Consider the following 22,868-nt stretch of genomic DNA (forward strand, 5'->3'; position numbering starts at 1 on the left):
AGTCACTCAGCTGAGAGACGTTGCTCCAGTGGCTAAGCGGGGGGTGGAACCCTCACTGGGACAGTGTGGTCTCAGGATCCTCAGGGTTACAGAAAGACCAGGGGTGCCTGAGTGCAGCAGAGCTCCCAGGTATCGGAGCGGGGAAGCCGGCTCCAGAAACGGAGCTGAGGAGTGGGCTGTCCGCTCAGTGTTGCCATAACCCATTATCCATGGCACAGTCGAGCCACTGCTCCTCCAGCAGAACCCGATAAGCAGCAGATCTGGGGATACTCCCCTTCCTCCCCTGAGAGGAGCGGCACGGGAGTGCACTGCAGGGATCTGCTGGGTTTGGAGACTCCACACCAAGTCGGGTGCCAGAGATAGAAACGCTCTGTCACAGGCCGGGTGAGCAGGGAGTGCGGCAGAGACCGGGGAGATGGGAGTGATTGACTGCTTTTCTCTGGGGGTGCACTGAGGAGCAGGGCCCTGAGTTCTCAGCTTCTTCGGGGCGGAAATTGGGAGGCCACCATTTTCACTCTCCTCCTCCAAAGCCATATGGAAAGCTTGCAGGGAACAAAAGCTTCTGAGAGCAAACCAGAGCAGATTACTTAGCCCAGACAAGGCAAGGGCAGGGCAATTTCACCTGTGACATCTGAGAACTAGAGCAACAGGCCCCTCCCCCAGAAGATCAGCAAGAACAACAAGTTTACCGATCAATGAGAACAGCAGAACTCCAGAGCTAGGAGAACACTGCACATAGAATTCACGGCTTTTTCCCCCCTGATTCTTTAGTCTTTCAAAGTTAATTTTTTAAATTTTCTTCTCTTTTTTCTCTTTGAGTTTTTCTTTTTCCCTTTTTCAGCCACCATCTTATCAATCCCTTTTTTAAAAATATTTTTTATTTTTCATTTTTAGAGTCACGTTATATCCCTTCATAGTAGTTAACCTTATTTTTGGTATATATATATATATAAGTTGTTCTCTCTTTAAAATTCGAGGATACAGTTTCTTCTAACAGATAGAAATATACCCTACATCTCTAGTGTATGGCTTTGTTCTAGTCTCCTCCCTGATCACATTCTCTCCCCCCCCTTTTTTTAATTCCTCTTCTTTCTTTTTCAACCAACTTCTTATCTAATTAATTCCCTTTATAAAATCTTTTATAATTCTCATCTTTGCAGTCATATTCTACTCCTTCAGCATATTTACCCTTATTTTTGTACATATAAGAGCTTTTCTCTCTTTAAAATTTTGGGAGGTACTTTCTTCTAACAGATCAAAATATGCCCAAAATCTATGTGTGTGGCACTGATCTATGCACTAGCCTTATCATATTTGATCATATTCTTTTTACTTTTAATCTTTTTTCTTTTTCTTTTTTTTTCTTTTTTCTTTCTTTCCCTTTCTTTTCCCCTGGTTTCAGGTCTCTTCTGATTTGTTTAGTGTATATTTTTCTAGGGGTTGTAGTTACCATGTTAGCATTTTGTTCTCTCATTCATCTATTGTCCTCTGGACAAAATGACAAGATGGAAAAAATCACCTCAAAAAAAGAATAAGAGGCAGTACCGACTACCAGAGACCTAATGGATACAGACATTAGTAAGATGTCGGAACTAGAATTCAGAATAATGATTTTAAAGATACTAGCTGGACTTGAAAAAAGTATGGAAGATATTAGAGAAACACTTTCTAGAGAAAAAAAAACTAAAATCTAACCAAGTCAAAATCAAAAAGGCTATTAATGAGGTGCAATCAAAAAACGGGGGCTCTAACTGCTAGGATAAATGAGGCAGAAGAGAGAATTAGTGAAAAAGAAGACCAAATGATGGAAAATAAAGCTGAGAAAAAGAGATAAAAAACTACAAGATCATGAGGGCAGAATTCGAGAGATAAGTGATACTATAAGACAAAACAATATTAGAATAATTGGGGTCCAAGAGGAAGAAAGAGAGAGGGGGGCAGAAGGCATATTGGAGCAAATTATAGCAGACAAATTCCCTAATTTGGGGAAGGAAATAGACATGAAGGGGCACAGAGAACCCCCCTCAAAATCAATAAAAATAGGTCAACACCCCAAAATCTAATAGTGAAACGTACGGGTCTCAGACACAAAAAGACAATCCTGAAAGCAGCGTGGGACAAGACGTCTGTAACCTACGATGGTAGAAACATTAGATTTGCAACAGACCTATCCACAGAGATCTGACAGGCCAGAAAAGACTGGAATGATATAATCAGATCACTGAATGAGAAAAATATGCAGCCAAGAATACTATATCCAGCTAGGCTGTGATTGAAAATAGAAGGAGAGATGAAAAGCTTCCAGGACAAACAAAAACTAAAGGAATTTGCAAACACAAAACCAGCCCTAAAAGAAATACTGAAAGGGGTCCTTTAAGCAAAGAGAGAGCCTAAAAGCAACATATACTAGAAAGGAACACCGACAATATACAGTAACTGTCACCTTACAGGCAACAATGGCACTAAATTCACATCTTTCAATAGTTACCCTGAATGTAAATGAGCTAAATGCCCCAATCAAAAGACACAGGCTATCAGATTGGATAGAAAAAAAACAAGACCCATCGGTACGCTGTCTGCAAGAGACTCACTTTAGACCCAAAGACACCTCCAGATTGAAAGTGAGGGGGTGGAAACCATTTACTATGCTAATGGAACCAAAAGAAAGCTGGAGTGGTAATCCTTATAGCAGACAAATTAGATTTTAAACCAAAGACTATAATAAGAGATGAGGAAGGACACTATATCCTACTTAAAGGGTCTATCCAACAAGAAGATCTAACAACTGTAAATATCTATGCCCCTAATATGGGAGCAGCCAACTACATAAGCCAATTAATAACAAAAGCAAAGAAACACATTGACAACAATACAATAATAGTGGGGGACTTTAACATGACCCTCACTGAAATGGAAAGATCATCTAAGCAAAAGATCAACAAGGAAATAAAGACTTTAAATGACACACTGGACCAAATGGACTTCACAGACATATTCAGAACATTCCATCCCAAAGCAACAGAATACACATTCTTCTCTAGTGCCCATGGAACATTCTCCAGAATAGATCACATCCTAGGTCACAAATCAGGTCTCAAGCAGTACCAAAAGACTGAGATCATTCCCTGCATATTTTCGGACCACAATGCTTTGAAACTAGAATTCAATCACAAGAGGAAATTCAGAAAGAACTCAAGTCCATGGAGGCTAAAGAGCATCCTACTAAAGAATGAATGGGTCAACCAGGAAATTAAAGAAGAATTGAAAAAATTCATGGAAACAAATGAAAATGAAAACACAATGGTTCAAAATCTTTGGGATACTCCAAAGGCGGTCCTAAGAGGAAAGTATATAGCAATACAAGCCTTTCTCAAGAAACAGGAAAGGTCTCAAATACACAACCTAACCCTACACCTAAAGGAGCTGGAGAAAGAACAGCAAATAAAGCCTAAACCGAAGAGGAGAAGAGAAATAATAAAGATCAGAGCAGAAATCAATGAAATAGAAACCAAAGGAACAGTAGACCAGATCAACAAAACTAGGAGCTGGTTCTTTGAAAGAATTAATAAGATTGATAAACCTCTGGCCAGACTTATCAAAAAGAAAAGAGAAATGACCCAAATCAATAAAATCATGAATGAAAGAGGAGCGATCACAACCAACACCAAAGAAATACAAACAATTATAAGAACATATTATGAGCAACTCTATGCCAGCAAATTAGATAACCTGGAAGAAATGGATACATTCCTAAAGATGTATAAATTACCAAAACTGAACCAGGAAGAAATAGAAAACCTAAACAGACCTATAACCACTAAGGAAATTGAAGCAGTCATCAAAAATCTCCCAACAAACAAGAGCCCAGGGCCAGATGGCTTCCCAGGGTAATTTTACCAAACATTTAAAGAAGAATTAATACCTATTCTTCTGAAACTGTTCCAAGAAATAGAAATGGAAGGAAAACTTCCAAATTCGTTTTATGAGGCCATCATTACCTTGATCCCAAAACCAGACAAAGACCCCATCAAAAAGGAGAATTACAGACCAATATCCCTGATGAACATGGATGCAAATATTCTCACCAAAACTAGACAATAGGATCCAACAGTACATTGAAAGGATTATTCACCACGGCCAAGTGGGATTTATCCCTGGGCTGCCAGGTTGGTTCAAGATCCACAAATCAATCAATGTGATACAATAATTAATAAAAGAACAAGAACCATATGATCCTCTCAATAGATGCAGAAATAGCATTTGACAAGTACAGCATCCTTTCTTTTTTTTTTTTTATTTGACAGAGAGAGAGACAGTGAGAGAGGGAGCACAAGCAGGGGGAGAGGGAGAGGGAGAAGCAAGCTTCCCGCAGAGCAGGGAGCCCAATGCGGGGCTTGATCCCAGGACCCTGGGATCATGACCTGAGCCAAAGGCAGACGCTTAATGACTGAGCCACCCAGGCACCCCAGTACAGCATCCTTTCTTGATTAAACTCTTCAGAGTGTAGGGATAGACAGCATATACCTCAACATCCTAAAAGCCATCTATGAAAAACACACAGCGAATATCATTCTCAATGGGGAAAAACTGAGAGCTTTCCCCCTAAGGTCAGGAATAAGGCAGCGATGTTCACTATCACCACTGCTATTCAACATAGTATTAGAAGTCCTAGACACAGCAATCAGACAACAAAAAGAAATAAAAGGCATCCAAATCAGCAAAGAAGAAGTCAAACACTCACTCTTTGCAGATGAAATGATACTTTATGTGGAAAACCCAAAAGACTCCACCCCAAAACTGCTAGAACTCATACAGGAATTCAGTAAAGTAGCAGGATATAAAATCAATGCACAGAAGTCAATGGCATTCCTATACACCAACAAGACTGAAGAAAGAGAAATTAAGGAGTCAATCCCATTTACAATTGCACCCAAAACCATAAGATATCTAGGAAGAAATCTAACTAAAGAGGCAAAGGATCTGTACTCAGAAAACTATAAAATACTCATGAAAGAAATTGAGGAAGACACAAAGAAATGGAAAAATGTTCCATGCTCATGGATTGGAAGAAGAAATATTGTGAAGATGTCAATGCTACCTAGAGCAATCTACACATTCAGTGCAATCCCTATCAAAATACCATCCACTTTTTTCAAAGAAATGGAACAAATAATCCTAAAATCTGTATGGAACCAGAAAAGACCCCAAATAGCCAGAGGAATCTTGAAAAAGAAAAGCAAAGCTGGTGGCATCACAATTCCGGACTTCCAGCTCTACCACAAAGCTGTCATCATTAAGACAGTATGGTACTGGCACAAAACAGACACATTGATCAATGGAACAGAATAGAGAGCCCAGAAATGGACCCTCAACTCTATGGTCAACTCATCTTTGACAAAGCAGGAAAGAATGTCCAATGGAAAAAAGACAGTCTCTTCAACAAATGGTCTTGGGAAAATCGGACAGCCACATGCAGAAGAATGAAACTGGACCACTTCCTTACACCACTCACAAAAATAGACTCCAAATGGTTGAAAGACCTCAATGTGAGACAGGCGTCCATCAACATCCTAGAGGAGAACACAGGCAGCAACCTCTTCGAACTCAGCCGCAGCAACTTCTTCATAGTAACATCGGCAAAGGCAACGGAAGTAAGGGCAAAAATGAACTATTTGGACTTCATCAAGATATGAAGCTTTTGTACAGCAAAAGAAACAGTCAACAAAACCAAAAGACAACCGACAGAATGGGAGAAGATATTTGCAAATGACATATCAGATAAAGGGCTAGTATCCAATATCAATAAAGAATTTATCAAATTCAACACCCAAAGAACAAAGGATCCAATCAAGAAATGGGCAGAAGACATGAACAGACATTTTTCCAAAGAAGACATCCAAATGGCCAAGAGACACATGAAAAAGTGTTCAACATGGCTTGGCATCAGGGAAATCCAAATCAAAACCTCAATGAGATACCACCTCACACCAGTCAGAATGGCTAAAATTAACAAGTCAGGAAGTGACAGATGTTGGTGGGGATGCAGAGAAAGGGAAACCCTCCTACACTGTTGATGGGAATGCAAGCTGGTGCAGCCACTCTGGAAAACAATATGAAGGTTCCTCAAAGAGTTGAAGATATAGCTACCATATGATACAGCAATTGCACTACTAGGTATTTACCCCAAAGATACAAATGTAGGATTGGAAGGGGTAAGTGCACCCCGATGTTTATAGCAGCAATGTCCACAAAGCCAAACTGTGGAAAGAGCCAAGATGTCCATCAACAGATGAATGGATAAAGAAGAGGTGGTATATATATATGTATATGTATACATATATATATATAATGGAATATTATGCAGCCATCAAAAAGAATGAAATCTTGCCATTTGCAATGATGTGGATGGAACTGGAGGGTATTATGCTGAGCAAAATAAGTCAATCAGAGAAAGACATGTACCACATAATCTTACTGATATAAGGAATTCTTAATTTCAGTAAAGAAACTGAGAGTTGCTGCAGTGGCGGGGGGGTGGGAGGGATGGGGTGGCTGGGTGATAGACATTGGGGAGGGTATGTGCTATGGTGAGCACTGTGAATTGCATAAGGCTGTTGAATCACAGACGTGTACCTCTGAAACAAATAATAATTATACGTTAAAAAACGAAAATAGTAGGAAGGGAAAAATGAAGGGTTGGAAATCGGAGGGGGAGACGAACCATGAGAGACTATGGACACTGAGAAACAAACTGAGGGTTCTAGAGAGGAGGGGTGTGGGGGGATGGGTTAGCCTGGTGATGGGTATTAAAGAGGGCACATATTGAATGGAGCACTGGGTGTTATATGCAAACGTGAATCATGGAACACTACATCAAAAACTAATGATGTAATATATGGTGATTTATATAACATAATAAAATAAAAAATAAATTAATTAAAATAAAAAAATAAACCACGATAATTCATAAGTTAAGAGCTCTAAAGGAAAAAAGTAGAAACATGCAGAAAAAGATAGACAATGTAGTCAGAGAGATGGAAATTCTAAGAAAGAATAAAAAATGCTAGAGACCAAACCAAACCAAACAAAACAAAACAATGTAACAGAAATGAAGATTGCCTTTAATAGGGTCCATCTCTTGATTTCAGCTCAGGTCATGATCTTAGGGTCATGAGATCGAACCCCACATAGGCCTCCAATCTCAATGCAGAGTCTGTTTGAGATTCTCTCTCTCTCTCCCTCACCCTCTGCACCCCCCCCAATTCACGTGTGCACCCTCTCTGTCTCTCTTAAATAAACAAATAGAATCTTTAAAAAATAATGAAGAAATAAACACTTTCTCAGACAAATGAAAATTGAGAGAATTTGTAGCCAATAGACCTGTTTTGTAAGTAATGTTAGGAAAAGAAGATGGTAGCAGCATAGGAGGACCATAGGCTTGTCTTGTCCCATGAACACAACTAGATAACTATCAAATCATCCTAAATACCCCAGAAATTGAGCCAAAGACTGACAGAACAAACTCCGTAAGTAAAGGGAGAGAGGAGGTCACACTGAAGAAGTTAGAAAGTGGAGATGTGGTTTAGAGGAGAAATGGTTGGTGGGTGCTGCAGAGGGGAAGGAGCCATGGTCACCGAGAATGGTAAGAGATAGAAGAGTACACAGGGAAATGCACAAAGAGAAAGTTTCCCCAAAGTCATTGACTTGGAAAAAAAGAGGGACTGAATTTTGTGAGTTCTTGCAACTAGGAGGGCTTAAAGTCTTAAGTTTTAAAGGTCAGTGAGCTTGGCTGGGATAGAGCCCAGAGAGCACTGTGTTACTTCTAGAGAGAAGGCAGGCAAACAACCTGAGGGCAGACAGTGCAGAAACATTGATCTAAAGAACGCATAGGGAATACAGTGGGGAGATTATTCGCTCTTCTCAGAACACATCCATGAAAGGCAGATTTCACTGAGATGTCTCTCCAGAAACAATGGAGTTGGCTGACACCACTTCCCTCCCCCATCTCCCAGCATAAACACAGAGCCACCCAAGGGAAGCAGCTTGGCACCAACACTAGCTCCCTAACTTGCTAACACTAAGCTCCACACCCCTGCACTCTGACAGAACTGCTCTTCTCAGTCAAGCATGCCTCAGTTGTAACACAGCAGTCCCTTCCCCAGAAGACCAGCACAAACCCCTGCCCACATCATGTTTTTTGGCCAGAAGAGTTCTGGAGGGCTTCAGTTCTGGTGGAAGTGGTTTCAGGTCTCATTTCACAAGAAGACCAGACCACTCCTAGTTAAAACTTGTCACATTCAGGCCAGCAACCAAACACTGCCCACAGCAGACGAGAGCCTCTGCAGATGACTGGCCTGAAGGATAGAGCAGCAAGAACACAATAGCAGAGTGCATTCAGCACATTCCAGAGATGCTCCCTGAAGTGCCAGGACCTTGACACTACATGACCTCTTCTTCATGGCCATTATATTCAGGAGGAGTCATAAGAGGCTTTTCTAACACAAAGAAGAAGCCAGAGACTTAGACAAAAGGCCAAGATGGAGGAATTGATCCCAAGTGAAAGAACAAGATAAGGCCACAGCCAGAGATATAAATGAAACAGATATAAGTAACACCCCTGATGGAGAATTTAAAACAACAATCATAAGGATACTCATCGTGCTTGAGAAAAGAATAAAAGACATTAGTGAGACCCTTAACACAGAGATAAAGGGGTTAAAAAAGAATCAGAGATGAAGAGTGCAATAAATTAGATTGGAAACAGACTTGATGCAATGAACAGCAGGCTAGAAGAAGCAGAGAAACAAATTAGTAATGTAGAAGACAAAATAATGGAACATAATGAAGCTGAACAAAAGAGAGGAAGAATTATGCAACAAAATAAGAGACTTCGGGAACTCAGTGACTCCATCATAAGTAATAACATCCAGATTATGGGAGTCTTGGAAGAAGAGGAGAGAGAAAGGGGGGCAGAAATATATTTCAAGAAATAATAGCAAAAAGGTTCCCTAATCTGGGGAATGAAACAGATATCCAGATCCAGGAGGCACTGAGAACTCCCATCAAGATCAACAAAATAGGCCAACACATATTGTAATCAAATTTGCAAAATATAGTGATAAAGAAAAAAATCCTAAAAGAAGTCCTTAACTTACACGGGAAAACCCATAAGGCTAGCTAGAGATTTCTAGAAATTTCTCAACAGAATCTCTGCAAGCCAGAAGAGAGTGGCATGATATATTCAAAGTGCTGACTGGGAAAAATCTTCAGCCAAGAATACTCTATCTAGCAAGACTCTCATTTAGAATAGAGAGATGAAGAGTTTCCCCGACAAACAAAAACTATAGGGGTTTGTGACACTAAAACTACCCTGCAAGAAATTGTAAAGGGGACTCTGCATACAAAAGAGAGACCAAAATTGACAAAAACAAGAAAGGATCAGAGAACATCTCCAGAAGCGAGAATAAAACAGTAATGAAACGTCAATAAATATATATCTATCAATAATTACTTTGAATGTAAATGGACTAAATACTCCATTAAGAAGACATAGAGTGTCAGAAAGGATAAAAAATAAGACCTATCTATTAGATTTAGGTTCTTTAAACCTAAAAACTCCTATAGATTGAAAGTGAGGGGATGGAGAAACATTTACCATGAAAATGGATGCCAGAAGAAAGCAGGAGTAGCGATGCATATATTAGACAAACTCGATTTTATTTTTTTAGAGATTTACTTATTTATTTTAGAGAGAGGGGGAGAGCATGCAAGCAGGAGGAGGGGCAGTGCGAGAGGGAGAGAATCTCAAGCAGACTCTGCACTAACTGTGGAGCCTGACATGGGACTCAATCTCAGGACCCTGAGATCATGACCTGAGCCAAAACTAAGAATAAGATACCCAACTGACTGAGCCAGGCCCCCAGACAAACTGGATTTTAAACCAAAGACTATAGCAAAAGATGAAGAAGGGCACCATATCATAATAAAGGGGACAATCCAACAAGAAGATGTAACAATTGTTAATATTTATGGACCCAATATGGGAGCACCCAAATATATAAAACAATAACAAACATGAACTAATTGATAATAATACAATAATAATAGGGAACTTTAACACCCCACTTACATCAATGGACAGACTATCTAAACAGAAAATAAACAAGGAAACAACGGCTTTGAAATTCTTCAAAGAGAAGGAAAATGATACCCGTCAGAAACTCAGATCTAAATACAGGGAGGAACAGTATTAGGAAAGCAATAAATAAAACACATCAGTAGCTTCCAAGTTTTGGCAAAATCTTTTAATTACAATTTTCTTAATTGATCTAAAAGAGAACAGTTTGTTCAAATAGTAACAGCCAGAAGGTATTTGATGATTATAGTTTGCATATAAGTGAAATGAATGACAACAATGATGCAAGGGACAGGGGGGAGGAATTAGGAATATTTTGTTACTATAAGATACTTGCATTGCATGAAGAAATATAAGCTATTTGAAAGTGGAGTGAGATTAGTTGTAAATGAAGTTCACGAGCTCAGAGCAAGCACTAAAAAACGGGTAATAAAGGAAGTATAATTGAAATACTAAAAAAGGAAACAAAAAAGAAGCATATAAAATCCTCATTTAAAACTACAAAGGCATAACAGAAGTGGAAGACAAAATTAAGAACAAAGAACAAGGGCAGCGAATAGAAAACGCTAACACAGAGACCCCTAGAACATATATTTAGTAGGAACTCAAGAGAACCAGAACAGAGGGACTAAGAGAATTACTAGAAAAGAATAACATACCATTTCCACAAGTGATGAAATACATGCATTCTGAGCACTGAAAAATCTAAATAAAAATATATTCACGATCTGTACTCATCATAGTGACATTTTCAAACATTAGAGATAAATATTTTTTAAAAAATCTGCATAACACTGAAAATTAGATGGGCTCAGACTTCTAAATGACTACAGTAAATATCAGGAAATCAAGAACCATCACCATGTACTTAGAAATAAAATAAACAGACTTTCTTTCGAAAATTGTCTGACTTGATTGATTATTATTTAGGAGTGAGGCCATTAAAAATGTTTTAAGTTTATAACATAAATATTAAGCAAGCCCATCACCACAGATCTTTTCTAAATAAAAGAACAATTAATTAGTCAGTAAACCTTTTCAAGAAGGAAAAGAAATCAAGGACATGAAATAAAAGAAACAGTGGTGAATAAAGAAAATGATAGGGATGCCTGGGTGGCTCAATTGATTAAGCATCTGCATTCAGCTCAGGTCATGATCCCAGGGTCCTGGCATCAAGCCCTTTGTTGGGCTCCCGGTTTAGCAGGGGAGTCTGCTTCTCCCTCTGCCTCTGCCCCTCCCCTGGGCTTGTGCTCTCTCTCTCTCCCTCAAATAAATAAATAAAATCTTAAAAAAAAGAAAGAAAATGATAAAGATAAAAGACCAAAAACCAAAGACCTTAACAAACTTACTTCACCAAAGAAGATATATGGATGGCAAATAAGCATATGAAATGGTGCTCCATATCATAAGGCATTAGGGAAATGCAAACCAAAACAAAGAGATACCACTACACACCTATTAGCATGGCCAGACTCTGGGACACAGGCAATGCCAAATGCTGGAGAGGATGTAAAGCAACAAGATCTCTCATTCATTGCTGATGGGAATGAAAAATGGTTACCTTCACTTTGGAAGACAGCTTGGCAGTTTCTTACAAAACTAAACATATTCTTACTATGTGATCCAGCAATCATGGTCCTTAGCATTTACCCAAAAGAGTTGAAAACTTAGATCCACACAAAAACCTTCACATGGATGTTTATAGCAGCTGTATTCATAATTGCCAAACACTTGGAAGCAACCAATATGTCCTTCAGTAGGTGAATAAGCTCTGGTACATCCAGACAATGGAATATGATTTACTATTAAAAAGAAATAAGCTATCAAGCCATGAAAAAACATAGAGGAACCTTAAATGTGTATTACTAAATGAAGGAAGTCAATCTAAAAAGGCTACCTATTGTATAATTCCAACTATATGACATTCTGGAAAAGGCAAAACTATGGAGAAAGTAAAATCTACACGGAAGCAGAAAAAAATAGCTATTACTTTCTGCTGTAATAAAATTTTAAATTACTAATTTAAGAAAAGACTAACAATATGCCCCCTCAAAAAAAGAAAAAAAAGAAAGAAAAAAAGAAAAGCAGTGGAAAGAAAAATAAACAGAAATCACAAATTTAATGTTAGACTAAGAGAAAGAAACTCATTGACACCAGTGAAAGGGAGAGCTAGTACATTTTGATAGAAGCCTTTTAATACTTTTCCTTTTGGTTCCCACAAAATCTATTATCTCCTGATGATAAGAAAATAATGAAATTTACAAAATGAAAATAGTTAACCTAGTATAAGTCTTCCTTTACACTGTTGGTAATAAGATTCTTTACTTTCACTATCTATGGCAAATATAGTTTCAATAAAATGTACTCAGTATCTTAATCAAGACCCCTGATGAAATGTCTTCATACCACTTACAATAAATCACAATTCTGAAAATAATATATAAAGAATATTATTATTTTTTTACTTCCTACCTTCATCACTACTTTGATCCTGCTGGAGTATAGATTGTAACGCGGGAACTTCTCTTGCTTTTGTGCGCATCCAGGAAATTTGCCCAGCAGATGTTTCTGACACCCAGTCACACATGTCAAATTCAAATCCACAGACCTGATACACTACAGAGAGGCGGAAAAGATAATGATGGACCATCATAGTCTACTAGAATGGCTGCTTAGCCATAGGTGTTGTAATCAGGCTTAACACACACACACACACACACACACACACACACACACACACACACACACTAATTCATACTTAGAAATTTTGGTTCAACAGGCCTTGGAGTATACCAGCATAACTGTTTTTCAAAAGCTCGTCCTTGATCCAGATGGGCATCCTCCCAAAGGAAAACCATTGCCATTCAAAAGTGAAAAGATGTTTTCACTTCTTCTTATACCACTGCTCCAGTTACAATTTTTTAAATGGCATACATACTCTCTGACCTGACCTATGTTATGGAACTAAGTTAGTTTAAATCATTTGCTAATCATAATCACATTGAAATTTTAAAGAAGAAACACTGGATATAATTCAAAGATGGTCTTTAATAGAACTATTTTACAAAACAACATCACCTTAAGTTGACATATTTAGTATCTTTCATGCTTTGAATAAACCACAGACTACCAGTAACACTTCAGCTAAACTAAGCACATAAATAGCAACAAAGTTTGGCAAATGAATATCCGTAGTAGTGGTCTGAATTACTACCAGTGGTCCCAGTCTCACAGATGGCTACATAACATCACGGTGGGCATCTCAATTCAACACTTACACCTCAATCCTTCATCTGTAGAATTAGAACTGCAGAGACTTGCATCTAGATGGCATGGTTCCTGCTCTGTATTCAATGTTTCTGGACATGGTAAAATTTCATCTGTTAAATTTAAAGATTGGCAAGAAGTGAGATGTAGGTGCATCTGGAAAGACACATGCATTTCTTAAGACGTGAGCATTTGTTCTAGAAAGCACTCTCCACCCAATGCCTCTCTGTGGCAGCATCTCCCCTCAGGCAACCCCATTACACACAGAGAGAGACAGAAACAGAGAGGACAATACAACTATTCCAGTGCTTCTGGATTTTAACCAGATCTCTGTGGTGACTACCAAGCCCCCAAACCAAATCTTCCATGTTTCCATGGAAGTAACATGGCCTAATGTGGAAACAAAAAGCCTATCATTAGGAGCATAATCGAACATGTGTCATCTCTAACATAGGCTGTCCTTTTTAACTGGAAGCTGATCTACTGGAACTACTGTCCCTGCAATATTCTCCCATTGTGTCTGTTTCTCCCTCTATCGCCCTCCCAACACAGGGCTGGAAACTGGAGTAGGTACCCTTCCTGTCCTGTTGCCACTTCCAGACAATTCTCACTCTCCCCTCCTGAAATACCTGAGCTGCAATCCTGACAAGAACCAGGACCTCCAGGAAATTCACCACCTCCTCCAGCCTGCATCTGTGTGGCTGAAGGTGAGTGAGGGAGAGCCCACCACCATGCTGACCGAAATGGTTTTATACCCGTGACTACTCGCTCCATTGCATTGTGGCCACCCCACCACATTTTCCTTTCTTTCTTTTTCCTCCATTCCTAGATAGCTATTCAAAACCCTTTACCCCCTCCTTCAACTTCCAATTCCTCCTTCCCCATCATCATTCTGATAATCATGTTGCTTCACATTTCACTGGGAAAATGAGAGGAAACAGCAGAAAATTTCACAAGTCCCACCACCCATCTCCCTGCCCATGTTTCTACAGAAAATCATCTCCTCTTCCCTGTTGTAGGAATCGTTCCAGCAATTTCCTCCCCTCTTTTACATCAACAGGTTTTCTTTCACTTCAGTACACAATGGGGCCAAAATTTCACCTGTCTTAAGAAAACCCTCTGACCCTTCAGCCCCCTCCAACTAACTTCGCTAAGTTCTACCTACTTACACTGACTTCAACGCCAATTCTTCTCCCCACATCGTTGTTCTAGTGAGGTATTTTGATTTTTTTTAATGAGGTAAAATTCACATCACATAAAATTCACCATTTTAACCATTTTAAAGTGTACAATTCAGTGACTCTAATACATTCACAATATTGTTCCATTATCACCACTAATTCCAAAACATTTTCATCACCCCAAAATAAAACCCATACCCATTATAAGTCATTCCCCATCCTCTGCTCCTCCTCAGACTCTGGCAATGACTAATCTCCTTTTCATCTCTATAGATTTGCCTCTTCTGGACATTTCATATAAATAGAATCATACAATATATGGATGACTTTGGTGTTCGACTTCTTTAACTTAGCATAACGTTTTCAAGGTTCATTCATGTTGTTGCATATATCAGAACTTTTTTTCTTTTCTGTACATTTACCACTCCACTGAAAGTGCATATATCAGCAAATGACCTCTATATCGCTAAATCCAACGTTTAATTTTTCCTCCTTGTCACACCTGACATGTCAGTATATTGGTCATAGTTGATCATTCCCTTTTTCTTGAAACCTTTTCTTCGCTAGGTTCTGATACATGATTCTCTCCTGGTTTTCCTCTTAAATTACTAGCTGTTCATTCTTAGTCGCCTTTGCTGGTCTTCCCTCATTTCCTCCACATTACACAAAGTAACATGAAAATGCCCCAGAGTTCAGTCCTTGGATCTCTTCTCTTCTCCACATCCACAATCTTGTTAATATCACCTCATCTTGTGCACTTAAAACACTTCCTAAATGCCAATGACCCATAAAATTATATTTCAGACCCAGCTTCACTGGACTCCAATATACATATCCCGTTGCTGTCTTGGCCATTTCATCTGGAGAGCTAACATGCATCTTGATAGAAATGGGTCTAAAACTAAATGTCTGATTCTGTCTACCCAGACTCTGTCCTCCCGCTTTTCTTCCCATCTCAGCTCATAACAATGCCATCCATCCTACTTCAGGAAGAAATCTGGATCCATGACCCACCTCTCGCTCTCACCCATCATGCCATCCATCAGCACATCTTTCCTTTACCTATAAAACAACATCCAGAATCTCACTATGTCCTACCACCTCTACCGCTACTACCAATTCTGACTCAAGGGAATATCAGTCTTTCTGGATTACACTAATAACTTCTTATTTTGCCCCCTTGTTGCTGCCTGTGCCCCCTTCTCACTTTTTAAATATGTGAAGCAGATCACGTCTCCTCTGCTCAAAATTGCTACACAGGTTTCTGTCCTTCACAGAATAAATGCAGAAGCCCTTACCATGATCTTCCTCATACAAACCAGGAAGACTCTTGCCTTAGGACCTTTGCATTTACGGTTCCTTCCAAAATATGCATGGTTTTCTCTCTCAACTCCTTGGGGATTTTTTTTTTTTTTTTTTGCTCATAAATATGTTCTCCATGTACCATTCCTGACTACTCTATTTAAAACTTCATCTTACCTTCACCTGGGGCACTTCTTATCTCGGCTTTCTGGTTTATTGTTCTCCATAGTACATGTCACCACTTGACATAAAATTTTGTTTTTATTTGTTTAGCGTCTTTCTCTCTTAACACAGGGATTGCTGTTTGTTTTTTTACTGCTATCTCCCCATTGTCTGAAACACATCTTGGCACAACATAGGTGCGCAATATATACTTGTCTAAGGACTGAATAAATACACGACCTAAGAACAATTCAACAAAATACTTGAAAATACCATAGATAGTGTGTAAACTGTTTACACTTTTATCTGGAATAAAATTGAAGCAACTAGTTATAAAACAATTTATGAACAACATCCATAAGCTGATTTCTTATAATGGGAGCTTATCAATGATGAATATGCAAAGCCTCTTGAATGTAAGATCCACTGAAAATAAAACGGCATAGGCAATTAAGGGAGTGTGGGTAATAAACGAAGCTAAGATTTGCACAATAACAATTAACACGAAACAATTAAAACTGTAATTTTTGTAGATTCACATAATAGCTGCAGATCTTCTGCCCCCTGGAGCTAAATAATTAAGTAGTGGCCATAGTTCAACTAAATGTTGTATATTATCTCTAATTTTTCACTATTTATACAAGACAAAAATAGCAAAATCGTCAAGTATAAATCACATGTATTAAAAACGTAGCTTGTGTCAATTGGTATGAAATATCTTTCACTAATGTCAACCATTATACTACCTTCGTCCTCCAAACTGGAATTTGTAACCATAAAAACAGTAGATGGGAGTATGAGTCAACAATCACTTAATCTCCTGGGCACCTCTTTGTATTTTAGTGCATTCAGTCTCAGAGCTCAAAACTATTTAATGATGTCAATTATCTATGTTTATATTCATATGCATTTTCTCTACATCCCCACCCTCTTTCTTTCTCATTGTTGTATTACGCCACAATCTAGCTGCAGAAAATTATTTTGGGGATTTTAAAATCCTCCCTCCATGATACATGTTCATCAGGATGAAGCGTTGCTAACCATTTTAAGGTCTCTATGCTAATGAAGACACATTTCCTTCAAATCTTATCTTGTACAAGCAAGCGGTGTAAAATTGGCCAGACTCTCTCTCAGATGGTACAGAATGAAGTCCAAGTCTCAAGGCCATTGCAGTAAAAGTTATAATTGACATCCACTTTTGACTCCAGGGGTTTTAGACAATTTCCTTGTCAATTTTCTTAAATTAGTAATGAATTTCAAGGAACAGTTATTAGATCCTAAAAGGTAGCTAGAAGTTAATAAGACAAAAAAGGTAACTAACTAGGTCCTTAGTTATTTAACTGGATAATATGTATGCACCATTCAGGTTCTCATTAAAGTATGATTTGTGTATTTGGGGCCTTCATAAATGAGATGGAGGCAACATCCTGGCAAGCCAATCTAAGAATATTCAGAGAATATTCACAATATTCTGATTATGAGCCACAGCATGCAATTTTTGTAATAAATTATAATAAGCAATTTATTGAAAAATCAGTGAGTAAACATATTTATTCACAGTCACAAATCTAGACTTTTCTTTCATATATGCTACTTTCGTAAAGTCTAAAAAGATCCTTCTTTCAATGAATGTGCATGAATTTTCTTGGAAAAGGGCAGTAGTTAGAATGATACTGTTCGAAGGTGTGGGAAAAATCTAAAGGAGTTCTCTAATATTAGAAAAAGAATTTAGTTGAATTGTCCAACTTACCAAATGTCCAGATACCATAAGGATACCTATACCTATACCATATGCACTTTTATAAAGTTGTTCACATTTTTATAGTAAAGAGAAATCTATACAGCAAAACAATAAAGTTATGCTTTTCTTTAAAGATAATACCACTTAGTACTCTATGTGGCAGCTTCCTCACCATCAGAATTGTTTCAACTTTAAAAAGTTACTATTTCTTCTTTAAATATATATATATTTTAAGATTTTATTTATTTATTTGAGTGAAAGAATGAGGGAGAGAGACAGCACATGAGAGGGGGGAGGGTCAGAGAGAGAAGCAGACTCCCTGCCGAGCAGGGAGCCCGATGCGGCACTCGATCCCGGGACTCCAGGATCGTGACCTGAGCCGAAGGCAGTCGCTTAACCAACTGAGCCACTCAGGCGCCCTCTTCTTTCTTTCTTTTTTTTTTTAAAGATCTTATTTATTTATTCATGAGAGACAGAGAGAGAGAGAGAGAGAGGCAGAGAGAGAAGCAGGCTCCCAAGGAGCAGGGAGCCCAATGCGGGACTCGGTCCCAGGATGCTGGGATCATGACCTGAGCCAAAGGCAGATGCTTAACCATCTGAGCCACCCAGGCACCCCAGGTGCCCTCTTCTTTAAATATATTTAACTTACATATCATAAAATGAATTCAGACATTTGGTTATCCAGTTCTAGGAGTTTTGGCAAACATAGACCCATGATCTTTCTTCAATCAATCAATACTCCATTTATTTAGTCAGATCTTCTTGATGTCTTTGATCATTACTTTGTAGTTTTCAGAATACAAACCCAGCATATATTTTGTTAGATTTATATGTAAGAATGTACTTTGATTGTATTACAAATGGCGCCATTTTTCTAATTGCAGTTTCCAATTGTTCATTGCCATTGTAGAGAAACACAGTTGATTTTATACTGACTTTGTATCCTGCTACTACGATAAACTCATTTACTAATTCTAGAAGTTTTTAAAATAAACTCTATGCTATTTTATCCATAGACAATTACGTTACCTGCAAACCTGGATAGATTTATTTCCTCTGTTCCAATTGTATGCCTTTACTTATATGTCTCGCCTTATTGCATTGGCTGGCTTTGCAGTATGTCACTGAATACAAGTGATAAGAGTGGATGGATGTCACTGCCTGCTTCTCAGTTTTAGAGGTGAAGCATTCATTCTTTCATAATGGGTATGATGTTAGCTGTTGGGTCTTTGTCTATGTCTTTTATTAGGTTATAGATGTCCATAGTTTGCTGAGGTTTTTAATTACAGCTGTATGTTGAATTTTGTCAAATGCTTTTTCTGCATCTACTAAGATCATCATGTGCGTTTCTTCTTTTGTCTGTTAACAAGGTAAATTACATTGATTGCTTTCCAAACATTGAACCAACTGTGCATCTCCTGAATGATTTTAATGTATTCTCTTTCTAAAATATTACTGGATTCCATTTGCTAATATGTTGTTAAAGATCTTTTGTGATAGAAACATTGGTCTGTAGCTTTCTTTTCTTATAGTATCTTTGTTCAGTTTTGGTGTTAGGGCAAAGCTGCCCTTGTAGACTAAGGTAACAAGTATTATTTTCACTTTTATTTTCTGGAATAGAATGTATAAAACCTATGTTATTTTTTTCCCTGAATATTTGATACAATTTTCCAGTGAGACCATGTGGTCCTGAAGTTTTCTTTAATGGATGATTTTTACTATGAGTCCTATTTCTTTAATAAACATAAAGCTACTCAAGTTAATCACTCTCTTCTTGAATGTCTTTTGATCATTGTGACTTTCAAGGAATTTGTTCATTTCACATAAATTGTTGTATTTATGTGCATAGAGTTTTTGGTAGTTATTTCCTTATTCCTATTATCCTCTTAGTACCCATAGAGTCTTTGGTATTAGCCCTATTTCACTCCAAATTAGGTAATATGTGCCTTCTCTCTTTTTTTCTTGGTCAATCCAGCTAGAATTTATCAATTTTAGTTACCTCTTCAAAGAACCAGCTTTTGGTTTTGATAATTTTCCCTATTATTTTCCCATCTTAAATTCCATTATTTATTGTCTTTATATGTATTATTTTCCCACTGCTTGATTTAGTTTTTATATGTTCTTCTTTTTCTACTTTCATTAGATGGATAGTTAAATTTACTGGCTTGAGAGCTTTCTTCTTTCCTAATACAAATTTTATATCAATTATTTTTGTCTAAGCGTTGCTTTAGCTGTGTTACACAAATTTTAGTAAGTTATATTTTCATTTTCTTTCAGTTCAAAACACTTGGCTGTTTCAAAGTATGTTTTATTTAAATGTGTGACATTTAATTCCCAAATGACTGTGGATGTCCCAGATGTGTAGTTTAATTTCATTTTGCTCGGAGGATATACTTTTTACCATTTCAATTGTTTTAACATTCTTAGGGTTTGTTCTACAGCCCCAGTAGTACTGCTAAGCCATACTGGAGACTGGAAAATTCAGGAATACTATCTGCATTTAATATTTTTACATTTGTTCATCTTTGGTTTTTTCATTAACTGTGAGCTTTTAATATGAGGTATTAAAATATTATTTATATGAATTAGTGCTTGTCTCACTCTGCTCCAGCTGCTATAACTAAGTACCATAGATTAGATGGCTTAAAGAACAAAAACTTATATTCTCACAGTTCTGGAGCCTGGAGGTACAAGATCAGGGTGTTAGCATGATTGGGTTCTCATAAAGGTCCTCTTCTTGACTTGTACATGGCTACCTTCTCACTGTGTCTTCACATGACAAAGGGAGAGGGTGAGAGAGAGGGAGACAGAAAGACATGGGTGGTGGGGAGGGAGACGGAGAGGGGTGGAGGGGAAGAGAGAGAGATCTCCTCTTCTTACAAGGCCACAGTCCTTCCTGTCATATTAGGACCCCACCCTTATGATCTTATTGAATCTTAATTACCTAAGACACTATCTCCAATATAGTCACATTTGGGGTTAGAGCTTCCACATTTGAAGTTTGGAGGGACATAATTTGGTCCGTAATAACAAGTTTTTAGTATCCCCTTGAATTCTACATCTGTGAGAGTATGTCACTTGCCTCCGTATAGTCTTGCCAGTGGGCCCAGGCTATAGTCTACCTTAGTGAATGTTCCACATGCACTTAAAAGGAGTTTAAGTTTTAAATTACTGCTATAGTTTTAAATTACTTTTTAAAAATATCAATTATTTCAAGTAGGTACATAATTTTCTCCCTTTCCATAGGTTGCCTTTTCATTTTGTTGATTGTTTCTTTTCCTGTGCAGAAGTTTTTTGGTTTGATGTAGTTTCATTTGTTGATTTTTCTTTTGTTGCTTGTGTTTTTGGTGTCATATCAAAAAAAAAAAAAGTTGCCAAGACTGATGTCATAGAGATTTTCCCCTATGCTTTCACTATAAGTTTTATGGCTCCAGGTCTTATGTTTAAGTCTTTAATCCATTTAGGGTTAATTTTTATTAGCGGAATAAGATAAGGGTCCAATTTTATTTTTCTCCATGTGGCTGTCAGTTTTCCCAACACCATTTATTGAAGAGACTATCCTTTCTCCATTAAGTATTCTTGACTCCCTATCAAATATTAGTTGATCTATTTACAGTGTTTTATTTCTGGGTTCTCTATTCCATTCCATTGGTCTATGTGTCATTTTTTTATGCCAGTACCAAACTGTTTTAATTAGGATAGCTTTGTAGTTTAATTTAAAATCAGGAAGTAGGATGCCTCTGGCTTTGTTCTTTCTCGGGATTTCTTTGGCTATCTGGGGTCTTTTGCAGTTCCATACAAATTTTAGGACTTTTTTTTCCACAGGATTTGCAAATTCTTGCTGATTTTTTTTGTACACTTTTTCTATTATTTATTGAGAGATGTGTATTCAAGTCTCCTTGTATAATTGTAGATTTGCCTATTTCTTCTTTTATTTCTTCATATTGTTTTTATGTGCATACATTTTTAAGACTGTTCCATCTTCTTAGTGAATTTACCCTTTCATCATTATAAAATATCCTTCTTTATCCCTATTAACTGTCCTTGTTCTGAAGCACATCTTGTTTGATATTAATATAGCCATACCACCTCCTTTTAATCCCTTTACTTTTTAAAAAATCTTTATTTATTGTTCTTTTTTTTTAAAGTGGAGTTGACACATAATGTTACATTAATTTCAGGTATCCAACCTAGTGATCCACAAATCTATACCTTATGCTGTGCTCACCACAGGTGTAGCTACCATCTGTCACCATCCAACACTATTACAGCACCACTGACTATAGTCTCTACCTTGTATCTTTTATCCTCACGACATATTCATTCCATAAGTGGAAGCCTGTACCTGCCACTCCCCTTCACCCATTTTACCGATCCATCCATCCCCCTCCCCTCTGGCAGCAGTCAGTTTATTCTCTATATTTACAGATCAATTTCTGCTTTTGGCCTATTCATTCATGTGGGTATTTTTTAATTCCACATACAATTAAAATCATATGGTGTTTGCCTTTCTGTCTGGTTTATGTCACTTATCAAAATACCCTCTAGTTCCATCCATGTGGTCACAAATGGCAAGACCTCATCCTTTGTTATGGCTGCATAATATTCATGTGTGTGTGAGCGTGTGTGTGTGTGTGTGTGTGTGTGTGTGTGTGTACACACCACATCTTCTTTATTCATTTGTCTATTGATGAACACTTAGGTTGCTTCCATATCTTGGCTATTGTAAATAATGCTGCAATAGACACAGGAGTACATATATCTTTTAGAATTAGTGTTTTTGTTTTCTTTGGGTAAATTACCCAATAGTGGAATTATTGGATCATATGGTATTTCTATTTTTAATTTTTTGAGGAATCCCCATATTTTTTCCACAGTGACTTCACCAACGTACATTTCCAACACTACATGAGAGTTTCTTTTCCTCCACACCTTCAGCAATATTTGTTATTTCTTGTCATTTTCATTTTAGCCATTCTGACAGGCATAAATAATATCTCATTGTGGTTTTTGATGTTAATTTCCCTGATGATGAGTGATGTTGAGCATCTTTTCATGTGTCTGTTCGCCATCTGTATGT

At 37.7% G+C, this 22,868-nt stretch overlaps 1 protein-coding gene across 1 annotated transcript in view; it reads right to left on the reverse strand.

The window, feature by feature from the left end:
• The window catches only part of MALRD1 (MAM and LDL receptor class A domain containing 1), a gene marked incomplete at its 5' end in the record, with an annotated part of 844,763 nt that overhangs the window by 738,121 nt on the left and 83,774 nt on the right, over positions 1-22,868 (reverse strand). Inside the window, 2 exons of the mRNA XM_073885547.1 lie at positions 12,608-12,751; positions 13,414-13,515. Coding sequence (XP_073741648.1) covers positions 12,608-12,751; positions 13,414-13,515 — 246 coding nt within the window. The remainder of the gene's footprint in view (positions 1-12,607; positions 12,752-13,413; positions 13,516-22,868) is intronic.

The sequence above is a fragment of the Callorhinus ursinus genome, unplaced genomic scaffold (assembly GCF_003265705.2).
Source record: "Callorhinus ursinus isolate GAN/ISIS: 27379988/994484 unplaced genomic scaffold, GSC_fseal_2.0 scaffold63, whole genome shotgun sequence".
Taxonomy (NCBI): domain Eukaryota; kingdom Metazoa; phylum Chordata; class Mammalia; order Carnivora; family Otariidae; genus Callorhinus; species Callorhinus ursinus.